General features: G+C 39.9%; 2 protein-coding genes across 4 annotated transcripts in view; both read left to right on the forward strand.

Moving 5' to 3' along the window:
* LOC109034240 (uncharacterized) overlaps nucleotides 1–5,071 on the forward strand; it is a 68,652-nt gene extending 63,581 nt beyond the window's left edge. For all 3 annotated transcript variants that reach the window (XM_072303995.1, XM_072303996.1, XM_072303994.1), the window contains one exon: nucleotides 4,083–5,071. In XM_072303995.1, coding sequence (XP_072160096.1) covers nucleotides 4,083–4,949 — 867 coding nt within the window. In that variant the 3' untranslated portion in view covers nucleotides 4,950–5,071. The remainder of the gene's footprint in view (nucleotides 1–4,082) is intronic.
* Nucleotides 5,072–5,078: 7 nt separating this feature from the next.
* On the forward strand, nucleotides 5,079–14,380 carry LOC140225368 (uncharacterized). The gene is made up of 2 exons (XM_072303993.1): nucleotides 5,079–5,326; nucleotides 9,502–14,380. The coding sequence occupies exons 1-2, from the start codon at nucleotides 5,117–5,119 to the stop codon at nucleotides 13,294–13,296; spliced, it is 4,005 nt and encodes a 1,334-aa protein (XP_072160094.1). The 5' UTR covers nucleotides 5,079–5,116; the 3' UTR covers nucleotides 13,297–14,380.
* Nucleotides 14,381–20,490: the final 6,110 nt, after the last annotated feature.

A 20,490-nucleotide genomic window follows, 5' to 3' on the forward strand; every position in this document is an offset into this window, starting at 1 on the left:
AAATTAACCATTTTTTGATGATAAGCTAAAACTATTTGCTATTCTGGTAAATTTTTTTGATAATTTTGAAGAAGCAACATTTTTACAACACTTTAATAGCACTGGTTCCTTTTTGCTAAATGTAATCCACTTGATTTCAAACACACCCATTTTAATTGGATTACATTCTGCAATACGAACCACTATCTCTGATTCTCCCTTAAAAGCACATATCTACATTAGGAAACCAATAGCATGGATGTTGTTTTTAAAATGGGCCAGAAATAGTGGTTCCTTTTTGTAAAATATAATCCATTCATCCCTTAAACTCAGTGCAAAATATTCGGCTATGAACTCTAATTCGCTCATGTTCCTTTGCGGGTATTTCGCGTTGGTCGGTCGCGAGTATTTTTAGCTTCACCCGCTGGAGAACAATGCTCGTTTCTCGCCATTTTCAATCAACATTGTTGCCGAATACGGATTAAATGGTCGCGAATATCTCAGTATTATATGTACAAAAATTGGGGTGGCTCCGACTATTCGACAAGTGGATAACTTTCTGACGCTTTCAGTTTCGCGTTCGACTTCGGATCGTCTTTCACTGAGGAAGAATTCCAGCCTCTCCAGTACGTGGGAACATAGCATCCACATAGGAACACGCTTTTATCGCAGATCACCCAGCCCGAAAGGAAAATTTTCGGTGAAAATCGCACATTAGGAAGAGTATATGAAACGCATGTCTCTTATGAACGGCACGATATAAAACTCCTCCGTATATGATCAAATTTGATGCTTAAGGAGCAAATCTACAACATGATTTGGATTACATTTTGTAACAAGGAACCACTATTTCCGGCTCATTTTAGAAACAACATATCGATGGTGTAAGTCGGAAATCACATAACTCAGTGTCTGGAAATCTCCGCCTCTAAAGTTCTTTTTTTAAAGGAGAACAAATTGACATCATTTCTTGAAGTTTTTGCAGAATTTTCTACGCACAGAGAAGAAAAATCACCGGCAGTTTTAAAGAATTTCCGGTTAGTAGTTTTCCGTTTAAAAAATAAAGTATGATAGGAAGTCTGCGACACTGTCGATATATGCCATTAATGTCTCCATGCAGATGCGCAATTTTATGGAAGAGCCAGAGATAGTGGTTCCTTATTGCAAAATGTAATAATCCATTTGGTGTGCTATTCCTTGATATCTAGCGCTTTTCGAGTCAAGACCTCCGAAACTTGCAGAGAAAAAATACTTTTTTCTTTTTCGAGAAAATGGTGCTGTTATTCAACAGCTTCAACAATGCACTCATAACTTTGAACCTTATTTTGAATCTGTTTTTCGTCTAGTTTTATTTGATATACAAAAAGGGCCGGAGGGGGAGGGGTGCATAAGACGCGTTTACTCGTGTTGGACGCATTTTTTGCGAAAGTCCTGTCAATACTACTAGCAAAAGTTCACGGAACTTGGCGCGAAAGTTAAGTTTTGTAAACCTATCTCTGTCTGGACAAGGCCTTCCATTTATATGAAATGAACGAAAATATTATGAAAGAACAAACATAAATGTGGTTTAATAAAATTTTAACTTTCGCCGCCGCGCTGCGCTGACCGCACTGTGTTTTGGCGCAATGCATGAAGTATTATGCCAACCGCTGCTGCACGCACTATGTTTAACGTAATTCGTGAAGTATTCATGCAGTCTTGTAGGCACTACGCGTTTCACGCCGACCGCTGCTGACCGCAGCGACCGCACTGTCTTTGACGCAATGCGTGAAGTATTCATGCAGTTTTGTAGGCGCTAATATGTGCTACATGCCGACCGCCGCGACGCGACGAGGGTTCCTCCTTTTCATCTCAAGTTCTAGTCATCATTGCTCTCTGCGCCGCACCGTTCTAGGCCAAATTCCGTGTTCGGTTTCTCTCTTAGTCTTAACTCGACTCATTAAAGGTGCTGTCTATTGTATCACGACAGAAAGACGGCAAAATTAGAGATATACTCTCAGTAAACGAGAGATTTTGTCACCTTTTCTCGTTTGTAATTTTTTTCTGATTACAATTTTTCTTCATAGCTACATTTAAAAAATCTGCAAAATTTGCCGCCCCCTAAATTTGTCGCCACGGGCCGCGGCCCATGTGGATAAAACCATTTTGATAATCCTGGGAGGCTAAGCCTTCTGAGCGCTGTGTCGTCCGGACTCCCCCCCCCCCCATCCCACTTCAGGAGTCATGCGTTACGCGTTTCTAATAGTTTTATATTGTAGAGTATGATTTGGCAAGATCAAGGCAGTTTTGAGAATAAGTCTTGAATTCTGTGAAAACATTACGGTAGAACAACTTACCTGATTTTCTTCGCGGGAAAACATTGCTGTGCTCTCCAGGAAGAGCGGGATGAAGTTTCCTCGTTTCGGAGAATGAAGGCACTCGCGGAAGCCTTTCAACAATGAATATCTCCTTTTAGGAGGCGCAAGAAAATTGAATATTGACAAAGAGGAGTTTTGCACGAGTAACATACATTGTGACCAAAAGCAAGTTGTATTACCGTGAAGGAAAATGGGTGGAAAGTATCATTACCTATGTTAGGTGAATGACCGGAGCTCCCCCCCCCTTCGAAGCTGAAACTAAGTTTCACCTGTATTCCGGCATAAACCGGGAATTTCTATGAAAAAATAGAATTTTATGCACTATATTTTAAACCCCTCATTTACGATGAATTTTATTGTGAGCTTTTCTTAAGAAAAACCTACTCGTGTTTTATCAAATCATGTGTGTATTGGATTGTGATAATGGATTAAACCACGTGGTTTAATTGTTTCGACCTCAATAAGTCAAGTTGCAAATTATTGAAAAATTAAAAATTAAAATTTTAAACTTTCTGACAAAATTGTTTTAACTAAATTTGTAGTATCGTCGACTTTAGGAAGTGTAATTAGTTCCCAAATTGGTATATCACGTAATGTAAACAAGGAATTTTTTATTTTTAAAGCAATTATTGACAAATAATTTCAAGAAAGGCAAACGTATTTGAAGGAAAATTTAACAACATAATGATAGTTATTCCGATTCTTCACAGATTTTGTTTACGTAAAATGAAATGCCGTGAATATTGCTTGAAGAAATTTTGTTTGCAGTGCAGATCCTTGCATTTAATTTTCCTTCATTTGAGAGGGTAGGCAATGTGCACTCTCAAGAGTTTGAATAGTGGTATTAGAATCTTTGGTCTTGTTTAAACGTGTTACCAGCGCGTTTATCCTTTCTACTACGATAAATAAACAGAAAAAAGAATAACTTATGTTATTTTTTAACCAATTGTTTTGTCAAATGTCCTAATTTTATTGGATGAGGACTTTTATTGAAACAATTTAAGCTTTATGGTGAGTTTATTTTCCTTGGCAGTGATAAACTGACATGCGCACCACTTACTATGATCATATTCTCAAACTGCATACAGGGAACGCATTCCTTCTGAGCTCATTCAATTTATGGCACCATAATTATTATCCGCAATGGGACTTGAAAAAAGGAGCTTGCATGAATTTTGAATGCCACACTCTCCGCTTTGAATGGGGCAGTTACGCTGGTCACAGAAATCGTTTTTTGATGCTTGACTCCTGTAGATTACCAAAATTCAATAAGATCTGTCTGAACAGCAACTTTCTACGTTCAATATTAGCCGAGCTACATTCCTTTGAAATGTCGGATTTTTGACGTCATCCACCTCGGTAATGACACCCTTGATTTCTTCCACCTTGCTTTCCTCCAAGTTTCTCGTTGAACAACCAGTGCAAACGTACGTCACACCGACTGATGAAAGCAAGGCGAAAGAAACCAAGGGTGTCACTGCCGCGGTGGATGACGTCAAAAACCCGACTTCTCAAGGGGCGATATGTCGGTTAATATTGAACGTGGTAAATTGCTTTTTGGACAGATCTCATTATTTTTAGCTGATCTACAAGAAACAAGCATCAAAACACGCATTTGTGACTAGCGCAACTGATCCGTTGCTGCCTTTTGTTCGTGGGCCGATCGGGTACATTACAGCTGCACTTACAGAAAACTTAAATCATATTTCAGCGTCTTAATTTTTTCATTTTTCTTTTCATCCACAGGTGTGCAATGATTCGGGTGTCGAAGAGTTAAGCAAAGAAGATGCAAATGAACTCAAAACAAATCAAAAAGACACGAAGAAGCAACACCCTATTTCTAGCCATCTACATGAACGTGAAAATTCGGAAGAGGCGGATTTGGAAAAAGAATATGACATCGTCAAATTCTCGCCAGAGCCAGAAATACGACAAAATCTTGAGCCTATTATGAACCACCCAACTGGAGGCAGGATACCAGAAAAGATCGATAAAACTGAGGAAACCCGCGAAGTTGAAGATGTTATAAATGGTGACACATCCAATACTCAAAAGACACGCATTTTAAGCCTTTACGACTCATTTATTCCTAATCCTAGCGATGGAGCAACTGCAATATTTACAACAACATTGACATCTACGGTGGACAAAACCAAATCAGAAACAACGAACAAAGGTGAAATACGCGATAATAAAGAACATGAAACATTTGTTGACGGCTTCCCCAGTGACGGAGAATCTAGTCGGCTCAGAGTCAGAGGAACAGAACCAAACGAAATACAACCTAAGACGAAGGAAAATAACTGTGATGTAACAGTAAAAAGTGTAAATGACTTAGCCACTCCAGAAGAATCAAATTCTACGCACAAATTCAAATTTGATCAGTTGATGTCGAAGATACTAACGGAAGTCGAGGTTGGGTTAGAGACAGAAGAAAAATTTGGCAACCAGCTAAAAATCAGAGCAGTGGAACCAAGCGGAATCCAACCTGAAACGGAAGAAAATAACTGTGATGCAACTTTAAAAAGTGTAAATGACTCAGATCAAGCCACTCCAAAGAATCAAATTTTACGCAGGGTTTCAAATTTGATGAGTTGGTGTCGAAGATACTAACGGAGGACGATGTAGAGCTAGAGGTAGGCGGAGAATTGAACAGTGTCACCGAAGAAGAGCCGGAGCTGTGTGGAGTAGAAGGAGAGGAGGTACGGAGTGAAGGGTCTAACGGAGAAGAAGAGGAGGACGAGGAGACAAAGGAGAGACGCGAGAGGAAACGAAAGGAGATGGAGGAATTCAAACTGGCGTTGGCGGCGAAGCGGAGTGAGCGACAAAAGGCGATAGCGAGCATCGCCGAGGAGATGCGAACCCTCCGGAAAACCAGCGAGGAGCTCGAGAGCGAACGGGAGGAAAAGAAACGACTCGAGGCTCACGTCACCGCGCTCAAGGATGTCGCCGCCATCAGCAGACAGATGCTCAAGATCAGAGAAATCCAGGTTGGTTCTGCTTGATCGGATCTATGCTGGTGATTTTGGTTCCTGTTAACAATGGAGATGTTGCATGTGTGAGGGATTTGCGATTTGACTGTTGATACTGAAGTAAAAGTTCGCGAGAAACACGATGGTGCCACTGGTTTTCTCTGAAATCATCAACCAAGCTCAAAAAAAGCTCTCAAGTTGAGGCCAAGATGGAGGGGATATCCCGCCCTACCCTGAGAGTCCACCTCTACATCCAAATAAACTCTCCATGCAAAGTTAGGGAGCAAATACATTAGCAGGGTTGCCGTGTTTTCAGTTTTGGAGTTCCCAAATAAAGTGGCAGCCCTGTCAATGTATTTGCTCCCTATCTTTGCATGGAGAGTTTGTTTTGATGTAGAGGTGGACTCTCAGGGTAGGGCGGGATATCCCCTCCATCTTGGCCTCAACTTGAGAGCTTTTTTTGAACTTGGTTGATGATTTCAGAGAAAACCAGTGGCACCATCGTGTTTCTCGCGAACTTTTACATAAGAAACAACAGATAAATCGCAAATCCCTCACACATGCAACATCTCCATTTCCAGTGAAATTCTGTGCCGGAGTCTACATAGCGCCCAAAAACCCTGAATGCAAGGTGAAATTAGCATACCATAAAACCGTATGGAACTCAGCAAAAAAAGTGGATTCCGCCACGATTAGTGTTAGCCACTCCGTAAGGAGAGTAGATTCCGCTCTGCATTCATATCACTCGGGAATTTTGGGCGCTATGTAGACTCGCGTACCGTAGGTAAGTTGAACGCAAGAATTCACCTAAATAAATACACGCGATGCGACGTTTCAAAATTTTCGCTGTCTTTCGATTTTTTACGGAAAAATTGTTGGTTGAATCTGTTTGCGAAATTTACTGAATTTGATCGGCAACACAAAGAAAATTCAGTGAAATTTCCGGACAGCTCCGTTGAACAATCTCTCTGTAAAAAAATGAAATGGCGGTGGAAATTTCGAAGCGTCTCATGGCGCAAATGATACTTTGCTAGAAAGATGACGATATTCAACTTGAATCACAATGAGAAAAAATTAAACTGAAGACGTCGTTTAAAATGTAATGACTAAAAGTGAAAGAAGAATAAAAAGATGAAATGATCACAGAAATTGATAAAAAATACATCGTATTACTTACCACTCCAACAGGAGTGCCCATAGTTCAAGCAGGACCCTGCAAAACAGAAGAAAGATATTCATCAGAAACTGGGAACTTATATAACCTCCAGAATTTCACCGATGCAAAGAAAAACTTCATGACTTCTGCGCCTTACACGAAATCCTCGAACAATCTGTAAAGGGCTACTAAATTATGAAAGAATTTTGACTCGCAAATCCATTTTTCTGAGGGTAAAGTTATAAGACCTTTCGTCAAGATTATTTGTCACCGCACCTGTTTTTCCAGTGGTTTACGTCCACCCGTTTTTTCGACAGGGAAGTTTTGGTCCACGTACCAATTATTGATACTCAAAATTAAATATTCTTGACAGCATACTGAGGAATTTTTCTGCCTAAATCGAGTCACTTTTTTCTCTAATGAAATTTGAAAGTTATGCTAAACTTTATTAAATACGGATGCTAGGACTTGATGAATTTAGGACTACCGCTCTCTTTTAGTGCCGTAGCATCTTGATTTATTTTGCGGAGAACGCTGCGTATTCTTAAAGGATGTCCGTCATTCTCAATATGTTGGGGTGCCTTCAATTTCGAATGATACTATGCAAAACTTCTGTTGTGAAATAGTTGCTTGAGGTGCCGCGCCGCGGCGCGGCGAGCGGGCGGCCAGCGCGGAGCGCGCATTGGCGCCTACAAACCCAAGTGGATACTTCAAACATTGCGTATTGCGTGAAGTATCCACTTAGGTTTGTAGGCACCAATGAGCATCTCGCGCTGGTTGCACGCCGCTCCGCTCTGATTTGCTCTTATATTTAAACTCGCAGAGTCAGCGTTTTTCAACGCATGATATTGGGATGCTTGCATATACTGTATGGACTATCCTCATTTAAATTGATGAAAAAAGATATGCATGAAAGGGAAATATATTGTGAATTTTTTAAATATTAATGTGGTTCCGCGTACAATTCAATGCTTTTGAAAACCCTTTAATTTTTTTATTTTATATTTCGTGCTTTTACTGTGCTGCAGCGCGGTGTACGCGCAACCAAACACTTAAAATTGGACGTATTTGATTCTAAAAGATCGATGTTCAGGATTTTGGCAGTAAATGACACAAGGTTTAGTGACCCAATAAACTTAATACTCAAAACTAAAGAACCATCAAAAGAGCGGCAAGAATTTTTGTTGCGTGCAGTCACTAGGGCTTGAATGAGCAAAATTGATCTGGATTTCAAGAGAGTTACCTGGAAGTGTAGAGTAGCAAAACCCTCGCCCACTTCAATAGTTGTTACCCTACTTTCCCGAAAAAAAAGGCTGAAGTTTCTCTCAACACGCGTATACTTTATTATCGTCCAGGGTGGCTAGCAGAAAACCTTTCCTCCCGCTGAAAGCCGAATTGTTTACTTCCCTTCCGTTTGGGACCAATTTTTACACCAGAGTTTCCCAGTTATTTAGGGTTCATTTACTCTGTTTGGTCCTGGAAAACCACCGTGTTAAACTCCTGAATTTGCCCCCAAAATCAACAACCATCTTATACTTTGAAATGTGCGCTTATTTATGACGATTTCTTCCGAACTTTAGAGGCGTGTAAGTATTCATGGAAAAGGAAAGATTAAAAATGAGGGGCTTGGAGGACAAGGCGCATAAGTTCAGTTTTTGCCAATGCCAGAAATACGTTTTTGAATTTTTGAAATTACATAGATCCTTAAATGGCGGAAAGAAAGTACAAACTGACTTTTGGATGCTTAAAAATCGGCATTTGGCAGCGAATTTCTCACAAAATATACACTAGGATTAGTTTTACTGGAAATCATGAATACCTCAATTTTTTTCACAAACTGCACTAATGTGTCCATCCTCCAAACCCCTTAAATGAGCTTTGAAAATTCAAGGATAAACCTCGAAATTAACTCTAATCGAATTTCCTCGTTCGAAAGTACGGTCCAACTCCGAAACAAAAATAGTGAGAACGAGAGAAACATGAATTCAACTGAAATTCAGTTGACAAAACGTGTTTTGCGGGCATGTCATTTTGTTTCTAAAAGGAGCCTATGCAACGCCTCTGTTATGAAATAGTTGCTTGAGGTGCCGCGCCGCGGCACAGCGAGCTGGCGGTCAGCACAAAACGCGCATTGGCGCCTACAAACCTAAGTGGATACTTCAAACATTGCGCAATGCGTGAAGTATCCACTTAGGTTTGTAGGCGCCAGTGAGCCTCTCCAGCTGGCAGCACGCCGCTCCGCTCTGTTTGACTCCAATATTTAAAGAGTCAGCATTTTTCAACTCATGATTTTGAAATGCTTGGACTCCCTGCATGAACTAGTCTGATTTAAATTGTTAAAAAAAGATATGCATTAAAGGAAAATATGTATACTCTTAAAGGGTCAAATCATACAATATTTTCGTTGATTCATACAAAAAAGTCGGAAATGCCCTCCTTAACGCGCAGATTTATTGCAATAAAATTCAAGTAAGTTGAAAGGTTTCGCTGCATCGGCAATTGCCTGCCTCTCTGATACATGGAGCGCATCTTATTGATAGTTTAAAATTTGCATTTCGGTGGCTAAAGTGCAAAACCGCACATCTGCTGCACTGCGGCGTTTCAATTCTACATCCTACTTTAATTTTTCGAATAGAAACGAGTACATTTCATACCTTGAAATTTATACAGGTTGTGTTTTACCGATAGAGAAGAGAAAACATGGAAGTTTTCAAGATATTCAGTTAACCAGCTTCCCAAAGAGAAAATAAAGTATGATGGGAAGTCTGCGATGTTGCAAACAGTGCTAAGAGGTTTCGCAGTTTGGCCGTCGATTTTTTGACGAAATGAGGTAAAAACATCGACATTTCTTTAAAAAAAATCACACTTTTACTACCTCAAATCACACTTTTATTTCAATATTTTCATTCCACTGTTCTACTCGAGCATGAAGATATACCTACCCAACACTAATTATTTTGTAGTGGAATTTTTTCTGAAAATAATTTCATGCTTGTAATTTTAAGTAACATCGATCTCGTTTACTTTTTTGTCGTAGGTGACGGACCTCAAATCCAAACTCGAGAGTCTTGAAACCACCAGCTTAAACGATTTCAACGAGCTTCGTGTCGAGTACGAAAAACAGATGGAGAACATCCGCTCTTTACGGCAGTTATACGACGAGCGCGCCGCCGCCATGTCCCTCGAACACCAACGCCAGATGGAGCGAGAGCGGGCCAAAGTCGAGGTCCTCGAGCTCAAACTCCGCGATCAGGAAACCGCTTTCCGCGAGCACAACGACGAAGTAGCAGAGCTTCGGAAAGCAGTCGAGCGAGCTGAAGCAGAGCGCGAGAAAGTCACCGCCGACTACAACGAGCTCAAAGAGCGCACATCATCCCTCTCATGCGAGAACAAAGCGCTCTCCTCCCAGATGACGCTGATCAACAACCTCTTCTCACATATGCTCACTGAGCCGGACTTAGATTTGGACAAACTCACCTCTTTACTCAAAGATAATCACAACCTCATCAACGACCTTACCATCAAAGGCGATATCAACGAGACTGCAGCTCTGCTCGTGCACATAACCCGTCAGGCCGAGGCGAACGATGAATCCCGCGTTGAGACGACAAAAGAGCGAGACAGCGTACAGCAAGAGATAGCCGAGAACCTTCCCAAAGTCTGGCGTGTTCTGCTCGAGCTGCTGTCACATTACTCAGCGCCGATCGCAGTTCCTGACGCCGACAAGACCAACGGATGTTACAAGGATATCGAAACGCCGTACGGCACGAGGAGCGTGATCAGCGTGAGCCAGACTTTCCTCAGACTCAAAGATCTCATCCTCGAGAAGAACAGTCTGGTGAAAGAGGTGGGGCGATTGAAGACGCTGAACACGACGTTGGAGACGAGGCTCGATAACCAGGAGAAGAGACTGTCTGTCGTTTCGAGCGAGCTGCACAAGACTTGGGGGGTGGTGAGCAAGCTCCGGATGCAGCACAAGCAACTGCACACGTCGGAGCAGATCCTGCGGTACGAGCTCCAGCACAAGCGGCTCATGCTCAACGAGTTGAAAGAAGAGCTGGAGTACTGTCGCGTCAAGTGGGAGGAGGCTCGGAAGAAGAACGATCAGTCGGAGGAGGATTGGCTGGAGCTGAGGAAGGAGTTCTCGGAGAGGAAGATTCGTCAGACCAGCAACTCGGCTGAGAGCGGGTATGACGAGGATGACAGTGGGCAGATAGGGTCGTCGGATAGCCCGTCTGAAGATGCAGATGAGATTGATCTACCGGAGGATGATTGTCCGAGCTCGGAGTCTGTGTCTCCGGAGCCGAGTTTTATTGGAAATACAGGTGAGAAGGGTGAATTGTCAAAGGCACCAACCTTAGCAAAGGATGAACATTCACAAATGATGACCATCTCGTCCATGCGGAGTCCTGACAGAATCTCTGCCGAAGTACCAAAAGATGGAGAACCAGTGGGGTCTCATCAAAGCCCGGGTTTAAGAACAACCTCTCCGGAAGATAGCAGCATTGAAGATGAAGTTGTCATCAACAGAAGTGGGTCTCAAGAGAGTCAAACAATGAATGAGGAGAGGCAGGCCGTAATGTGCAAATCGCCAGAGCCAACAATAAGCGTTAGTGATAATATCAGTCTACATGATGTGAATCAGATAGAGGCAGAAAAAAAGGAAAAAGAAACTGAAAGAAGTACGGACAATGTCACACCTGAAGTGACTTCTGCATTCAGTGAGGACGTACCAAATGTGGCAGAGGAGAAACACGTATTGGAAAATACGGGTGAGAAAAGGTTCGGAAATTCTAATGTTAGTTCAAGTGTTGAAGTCGACCTGCTCTCGCAAGAAGAAATGCGTGATTTAAAGCACGAGGTGGTTGCTCAGAGAGAAGATAATGACGGTCTGATTTTATCAGAATCAGAACCAAGGCATGTCACTGATCCTACTAATTTACATAGCTTAGAAGATAATGAATTACTGCATAAGAAATCAGAGGTCATTAGCCAACCTGAATATCTAAAATTACAGCCACTTTCTACTTGTGTGCCAAATGAGACAGTTGGGTCATGTGCACTACAGAACTCTGAAAAAGAGATGGAAGGGAATGAAGATAAACAATGCATAGAAGCTGCTGAAAATAGTGATGGTTTATTGGACACGCGTGCTCTTAGACTGAAGCGACTGGAAGAGCAATGCACTTCTGTGCTGAGCAAGATGTCCAAAACTTCTCAAAGAAGTGATTCGATGTCTTCTAGATTGGAAGAACTGCATAAGAAGCATGGTTCTTTAGATGTAGTGGATTGTACCTCTGAGCAAAGAACCAGTCCATCGGCTGAAAATTCCAAAACAAACTCCAATTTTTCAGGGAAAGAAAGTTCAATGACCTGTGATGAAATTTTAGATGCTCGCGCTCTTAGACTTACGCGTTTAGAGGAGCAGTGCTCCTCTTTGTTGCACAAAATGGTCAAGACTTCTGAAAGAGGTGATTCAATTTCTGACAAACTAGATCAACTTCACGAACAGTATGGATCTACAGATGCAGAGTCGAGTGAATGTCGTTTGGAACCAAAAAGTGAGTCAAAGGTAAACCAAGAACCAATAATTCCAACCTTAACAAACCCAGAAACAGGGATGGTTCCTAAATTAGATGACGAAAAAAACAAAGTGGAAGAATGCAAGGGCAGTGAAGCTGTGCTAGACGCAAGAGCTCTCCGTTTGAAAAGGCTGGAAGAACAATGTTCCTCGCTTTTGACTAAAATGTCAAGGACTTCGCAAAGAGGTGATAGTATATCCGAAAAATTAGAGGAACTTCACTCTCAGTACGGGTCTACGGAGACTGGGGCAAGTAGCAGCGATAGAGAGAGGGTAGGAAGTAGGCCTAGATTGCAGCGGATGAGGCGGCAATCAACTTCAAGTTCGGAGGGGTCTACGGAAGTGAAGGATATCGACAAAACACAAGTAGTTCAGAGTAGTTCAGATCCACTCCCTACTGATGGAGGGAGCGGTGCCCCTATGCAAGAAAGTACGGGTACCACTGAAACTTCTGAGCGACTGGGATGTGAATCTGAGAGCAATCTAACTTTGCATAATGAAACCTCTGCATTTGAAACTGAATCTAAAGGCTCTGAAAGAGATGTAGAATCAAAGTGTAGTTCGATTACTGCGACCTCTCTAGACACACCAGGTGACTCTAAGGAAATTCCAGGAGACTTAACTGCAGGAATCTGCAACGCAGAGGTTGAAAAAACATCTCTCTATCTGGAAGAACAACTTTCTCCCGGTGATCTTTCCGATTCCATATCAGCGGTTGACTCGACAGACTTGCTTGTAGAAAACAATGAGCCGACTCCTTCCCAAAGGAAGGAAACCACACAAGAACACACTTCGCGGCCTGACGAGGTTTTCAAAAGCGACATGGAGAGTCAAAATGAGACATTCAAAAATACAAGTGACCGACTTGAAAACCGATCTTTGAGGCTGACCATGCTGGAAAATCAATCCCAAAATTTGTTCAAGAGATTGACAATAACTTCCAATAAGCGAGAGGCTCTGTCGAACAGACTAGAGAGTTTGCATGAGCACTACGGATCCACGGAAAACATTACTTCTTTGGAGATGGTCTCAACTTCTGGCGGAAATGAAGACAGAGTAAAAGCAGACGATCCAGTAGAAACTAACTCCTCCGAATCTTCTTTGGCTGATTTGAAACGAACAGGAGAGGAACCGTCAGATCCTTCAGTGGAACTACCCTCGAATAATAATGCAGAATTCTCAACACCACCTCATGAGGTTTCCTCTACATCTGTGTCTCCAGAACAAGATCAAAATTTAAACGAAAAATGAGTCTCAAAAACTAAAAACATATGCTCGACCCGCGGGGCCCCAGCCATTGCACGCTGGTCGTGATTAACGCAAAGCTCCTTCGGATGAACTCAAGTAGCATTTTTCAACGGAAAAATCGCGATTTGTTGCGATTTTGTCGGCGATAAAATCGCTAAGATCATCAAAAACTGAACGATTATCCTCGATCTTGTTGCAATAAAATAGCGATTTCATCGCCTGGCACTTTTTTGCAATATTATAGCAACAAAAATCGCGATATATGGCGATTTAATCTCGATTTTATCGACGAAAATTGATCGTGATTTCATTGAACAAAAAATTGCAATGCATAGCAATTTACCGCCTGCATAAATCGCAATTTTTTATTCGATAATATTGCGATAAATTGCCACCGGTATAATCGCGATAATCAACTGATAAAATTGCTATTTATCGCGATCACTGCTACTTGGGAACGTAGTCTAAAATCAGGAAAATCTACCACGGAATAGTTACGTAACAATACTATGTTGGTATACTGTACCCTTTGCGCCTGAAAATATTAGGGACAGTTTTCATCTAGATCATGATATTTTTGCAAAACAATTTGCAAGCGCGATTCAAGACCAATGAAGAAAGATATCGGTTCCGTAAAATTTTGTGGTTGAATTTAAACTTCAAATGCACGTACATTGTGGTACTGTAGACACGAATATTACCCTTATTATTTGTAGATAAAATATTTGGAATCGGAAAAATCCGAAATTAGGTCATTTCACGTATTTTCGTACGGTTTTTTATTTTTTCTCCGGCTTGTTTATGTTTTTAATCAAAAAACAAAATAATTTCAATACAATAAATTAAAATATTTCGTTAGAAGTACCACAAAACCTACAGCGTATAGCTGATGAACTCCACCGTCCGTTTATTGTAAAATGTCACGTGCTACGTCATAATACAGAACGAAGTGAAAGCTCTTCCTTGTATACTAATAGGCATGTGAATTTATAATAATTTTAGAAAATTGAAATTTATTCATTATTTGTTTTTTTGCGTGGATCTCTTTTAGTAAAGCTTGATATCATTGAAATATTTTTATACCCAACATTCACACTTGTTTTCATTTCACTCCTCATCTGAACAAACATTGAATCGGTGAGAACGAAAACACACTAACTCGGTAACTTCAAAATGCTCACTTTTCATTATAAGGACAGACTATTTTCATAAAGGTCATTGAAGTTACCGTATCTGTTCCAACTTGGACATTTAAAATGTCCTTAAGTACTTGCTTTTAGGCACCAAAAATATTTTTCCGAGGCTAACTTCTTCACCTACCATGCAGTTTTGTGTGTGTCTTGATTCTTTTCATTTTTTCGAGTTGGTGCGTTTCCGTTCTCACTGATTCAATTAGATTATTAGCAGTACGGGACTCATTACATTTCAGTTGCCAAAATTAAGCTACTCGCATCACCATAATAGCGATTCTGGGCCATGAAACATTTTCAATAGGTAACGGATACATTTAAAGAAAAAACCGGCCGGCAGATCACACTCCGGTCAGCATTGTAATACTGCCATGCTAAGGAAGAACGCCGTATGAACATTCGAGCGTTGTTAAATTTCCTTCTATAAAATGGTCATTTTCGAGGAAAGTTATGAATGTTTTTCCTTGAAATTTTCAGAAACTTAAGGAGAAATTGCGAACAAAATTATCTGAAAAATTGGAGGAAATTGATTTATTATTTTCCCCGAAAACTCGTGATTTACTAAAGGAAATTTGGCAACGCCTGAAGTCTCATACGGCGTTTTTCCTTAGCCCGGCAGAATAATTGTCCCACCACACGGTGGATCGAGTCAATAGAAGAGGTCGGACAAAATTTGGAAATTTTAAACGCTTGTAACTCTGTCTATACAAAATTTTGAAGTTCTTAAAGTGGTTTCATTGGTTTCCTCATGAAATTTTCTTCTGAAGGCACCCCTTGAAATTGAATATGTGACATAATAAACATCAAAATTTGCTGTTTTAGCCAAAAATTTCATGTCCAACCTCTCCCATTGACTCGATCCACTGTGCGCCAGTACGAAAAATTGTTATGCATCCATTAAAATTGTCAAAAAGAGAATTTCAGTTATGAAGGATTGATACCTGACGCATAGACAGGTTAGTGGAATATGTCAGACTCCGTGAGATGGTGAACGTGGGTTCACCGTTTACAACTGCATTCGCCGGGGGAAGGTTCGGCAATTTACACGTCAGAACTTATGCGTAATGGTGTAACATATGAAGTATGCCTACGATGCTAAAGGCGCTGTGAGTTGCGTAATTGCAGTTGCGCTATTTGTTGCCCATGATAACTCGATTTGAATTGGTTATTCTCAAAAATGATTAAGCAACAAAATATCGAACACTGACTTTTTGGCGATTCGGTATAGCTGCATATTGCTACAAAGTGACTAGCAGAGAAATGGATGTTTAGGGCCTAAAAACATAATAAAAGTCCGGTCATTCTCAGAAAGACTCGAGCGCGAAAGCACCTTATCGATGACTAACGAACAATACTGACGATTTTGAAAGACGAAGAGAAAACTTCGCTATTTTTGTAAATTTAACTTAGCTTAACTTTTCAATTTTTTCATACATTACATAATCATTGAAGCAATCCCCTATAGAATTGGAAAAAAAAGGAAATCAACGGCTTGCGTATTTTATGCTGTAAAATGCGGCCAAGTTGCTAACTCATTTTTGCCAAAATTGTCAGTTAAGAGTTATTGTTTGTTAGCATTCGATATCATACTTGCTTATCTTTATTTGATGGGATTTGAATCCATCACGCAGTCATCTCGAATTTTCAAGAATAAGGAGGTAAATATTTGTTGTTTCAGTATTCAAATGTGTCTCTGTTTTTCAGATTTTAGTAAGTTTTTGCTTTTAGAAATTATCAGTAACGTAAGCAGTAGTCTTTAAGTTATGATCATATTTTATACAGAGAAACAAAAAATTAAAGTTTTCAAGCACATTACGGCTTGAAATACTAAAACTTTGACTTATTTCAATGGAGGAAATATGTTAGAATAAGTCCGTTCACTCTCAAAAAAACCTGAGCGCCGATCAATTTTTTTCTTCTGTTTCCACTAAAATTGCGGGAAACGTCTTAAACAACCAGAGTTCAATTTTAAATTGCAATCTTCTTACACATTCATTTTTCTAAGCTCCGAGATTAACAAAGAGATCGACTAAAACAATTCTCACCCTGTTTTTTTAATTCTCATTTCTGACACTCAAGTCTTTTATATGACATTGTGACGTTGGTTCTCGGAATAGGATTAAGCGTGTTGCGGGGTTTGTAGGTCTCAAATTGGGGAAGCGAAAAGTTTTTCTTCTAATATATAACCAGAAATTCCTTGCAGAACCAGGCTTATCAGAACTCATAACTATTTAAATACTTGCCATGCACTGGAAAAAAAACACATTGGATTTACAGTCCAAACTCTTAAAAACATCGACAAGAAAAAATACTCTTGATTCAATCGGATTTTTGCTTAAATCAAGAACCAAGCCTCTTAATTTGAGCGGATTTCCTTTTGATTTAAGCTTAAATCTGATTGAATCAAGAGCATTTTTTCTTATCAATGTTTTCAAGAGTCTAGACTCTAGATACAATGTGTTTTTTTCCCCAGTGTGGGTGCCTCAATAACAGACACATCATCGTAACTTTCAGAAATAATAAGAATGTAAATTACTATAAAAACCCATTATTTCAGCTCATTTTTTGCTGAAAATTTACCTTAATTATATTAATTTATTGATCAATGAATTATTTGTTCAACATCGAATGTCGCATAAAAAAATTAAAAGAGAGTGGAAATAACAAACAACAATGTGTCAAGAAACTACTTTTAAGAGCAGATGGGTAGACATTCAAGTTTCTCGTCAAACAGTGCCACCTGGTTCCAAGTTTCACAAAAATCGATCAACAGAAGCCACGTATCGTAGGATCAATAGGAATCGTACGTGATGGTAAACGATACCTGTCGATCTGCGTACGTGAGAGCGCCTTCATTTACGTCTGATACTGTGCAATACCTCTGTGGCGGAATAGTTGCTCAGAGCGCCTTCGAAAGTATCGCTTCGACTTAATAACAGAAGATCACGATTTCAGCTAAAATTACATTTTGACGCGTGCGCAGTGAAACATTTGCTCATCACCGACGATGTGGTTAAAAACATTCATACCTCAATTTGCGCCGTTGCAAGTTTTTCACTGTATCTCTTAATATGGATAAACTAAAATGAGCAGGGTTGCACAGGTGAAATATTGAAAATTTCCGTGAAATATTTCATGAAATTTCACAGAGTTGTGAAAAATATGAAAAATGTGAAACACATTTTCAGGGGCTGGTTATGCAACACGCAGTTGTAAACACCAAAAAACAAAAACTAGTTGCCTTCCATTTAATTTTGCATTGAATTTCGAAAACTATTTTTCAATATTTTTCATATCCTTCTGAAATTTCAAGATTTTATTTTTCATATAAAATTACAACCATGAATGTGATCACTCTGATATCTGCCATCTGCCGATATTTTTCCGAGGAATGAATGACGTTCAGCGATCGACTTGGATGACGTCAAAGTTACCACCCCACGTAAGCCCCCTTCCGCCATTCATTTTAATCGCCTTGGCCCGTTGCTAATCTTTCTCTCAAGACACGAATGGGAAATTAGATTCTTTGCTGAATTTCCGTTCACCTCTCCTCACTGTCCAATTTTGAATTTTAAACCCCGTCCGTGACGCAGCGTGGATGATCGATTATCGATAATGGGCCTGTTGCATGCAAGAGATACAGCCGTGCGAATAGACTTTTTAGAGGTTAAATGACACGCAAATTACGATGGTCACATTAAAAAAGTCTGAAATACACTCTTTACTGCGTAATTTGCGTTGTTATGAACGCGCTTTTTCAAATTTCCCGCGTCTGGGGGCAGTTTTCTAACGGAAACAATTAACGGCAACTCGCGGCTATTTCCGGTCAACTAAAACTGACAACATAACCTGAAAATCGGAGCTCGTGATATCGTGAAATGAAATGTAGAAGGATTGCTTTGGATATTTAAAAGTTGATCGATTTGGTTACCGCATAAAGCGTATATGGACCACTATAAGAGATCACGTTGGATTTGTAAACAAACTGAAGGAAAAATAACAACAAAAACGACTCGGCATCTTCCGGAAATCACCGGGCCCGCCGTTTGCTCGTTTCCGGTGATAGAAAACTGCCCCCAGACGCGGGAAATTTGAAAAAACGCGTTTCTAACAACGCAAATTGCGCAGTAAGGAGTGTATTTCAGACTTTTTTAATGTGACCATCGTAATTTTTGTGTCATTTAACCTCTAAAAAGTCTATTCGCGCGGCTATATCTCTTGCATGCAACAGGCCCATTCCCCTTTTGAAGCTATGGCAAAGAATCGATTATTAGGGTGTTCGTTGCGAAGAACCAGTTTGTCGATACTTTTCCATGGGTTTAAATAGCAGATCAATCGATAGATCGCAAAGCACGCCATGCCACTGAACCCCGTATTGGTTGTGCCACCCCCTCTTGCGTCGTAAACCTCTACTGCCGTGCTAAGGAAAAACGCCGTATGTGCTTTCGGAATTTGCCAGATTTTCTCTCAGAAAACATTTTTTTTTGAAGAAAGTTATTAATATTTTTCCTTGAAATTTGCGGACACTTCAGATCAAATTACGAACAAATTTTTTGTGAAAAATTTGAAAAAAACTATGCACAAATTTTCCCCAGAATTCGTTACTTTTCAACGAAAATTTGACAATGTCTGGAGGCACATACGGAGTTCTTATTTAGCGTGGTAGACTAGGTATTGCACACATTTGATCGCAAAAAAAGATTTCAGTATTTTGCTTTCCTGGTCAATAGTAAAAAACTCCATGGAAATTTTTCGTTGATAAAGGTTATGTTGAAGAGTAGCAGAGATTTGACATTGCAAAAGTGTGTAAATTAGGTCGAAGTAATTTTGATTTACCCAAAGTTTTTATCAACGGTGATTTATCGCAATATTATTGATCAAAATTCGTGATTAATTGAAATCAAATTTCGATATTATCGAACTCTATTTTATGGAGATAAAATTGCGACAAGATCGAGGATAACCGTTCAGATGTTGATGATCCTGGTGCAGTGATTTGATCGCCAAAAAATCGTACAGAAATCGTAACCGAATTTTCAAAATATTCCGATTCCTCCGTTGCATATTGCTACTTTTATCGCATTCAGCAAAAAGGAACCAGCGTGATTACAGTGTTGTAAAAATGATGATTCTTCAGAATCATCCACAAAATCTCTCAGAACAGCAACTATTCTTTGCTTTCCACCAAAAAATTGTTAATTTGAAAAGTACAATTGTTTAATTTTAATACTGTACGTATACTGAATATTTTTAGAAGGAAAGAAGAATTTGCAAGGTTTTGAAAACACTATAATCGCGCTTGTTCCTTTTGGTGAGTGCGATCCACTTGTGAACTATGAAAAATCCCATAGTAGTTTTATTCCTGCGGTTCAAACTTGGGAACAATCCCATGAAAACTCCAACAGAGACAAGGCCCAAGTGCGGGTCTCTGAAATGTATTGTTTCTGCATCCAACTAGAGTAATCACTGCAATTTTCCCATCGAAACCTTTGATCGCTCATGACTCAATATTACGAGTCGATGACGGGATTTCAGCAGGATTCCGGCGCACGGTGGGTCGAGTCGATAGGAGAAGTCGGAGAAGATTTGGAAACTTTCAAAGCTTTTATTTTCGAAAATATGAAACAAATATTTTCAAGAGTGCTTCCGTTGGCTTTTTTTAAAATTTCCTCGCAGAATGGAGTATTTACACACACAAATTTTAGTGCTTCATCTGAGAGTGCGTTATGAGCCGAGTTCGCTGTATTTTTCATAATTTTTTTCTGACATGGAAAATTTTAGAAAAATAGATTTAAAAGTGAGAAAATTCGCCGCCTAGTGACGTCATCTGGAGACATTTTCCATTCAAACACATGTATTTTAGTAGATTAGGTTATTTTGTCATATCCTCTTCAATAATTGTTCAATGGAGATGTTGCACGTGCGAGGAATTTGCGATTTGACTGCTGATTTTTATGTAAAAGTTCGCGATGGTGCCACTGGTTTTCTCTGAAATCAACTCCCAAAC

Source organism: Bemisia tabaci, chromosome 9 (assembly GCF_918797505.1).
Source record: "Bemisia tabaci chromosome 9, PGI_BMITA_v3".
Taxonomy (NCBI): domain Eukaryota; kingdom Metazoa; phylum Arthropoda; class Insecta; order Hemiptera; family Aleyrodidae; genus Bemisia; species Bemisia tabaci.

Bases quoted from the DNA above. Each gene is read 5' to 3' on its own strand.
- LOC140225368 (XM_072303993.1), top strand. From the start codon at position 5,117: ATGGAGGAATTCAAACTGGCGTTGGCGGCGAAGCGGAGTGAGCGACAA. The intron at 5,327-9,501 runs GTTGGTTCTGCT...TTTTTGTCGTAG, and splicing joins TCAAGATCAGAGAAATCCAG to GTGACGGACCTCAAATCCAA.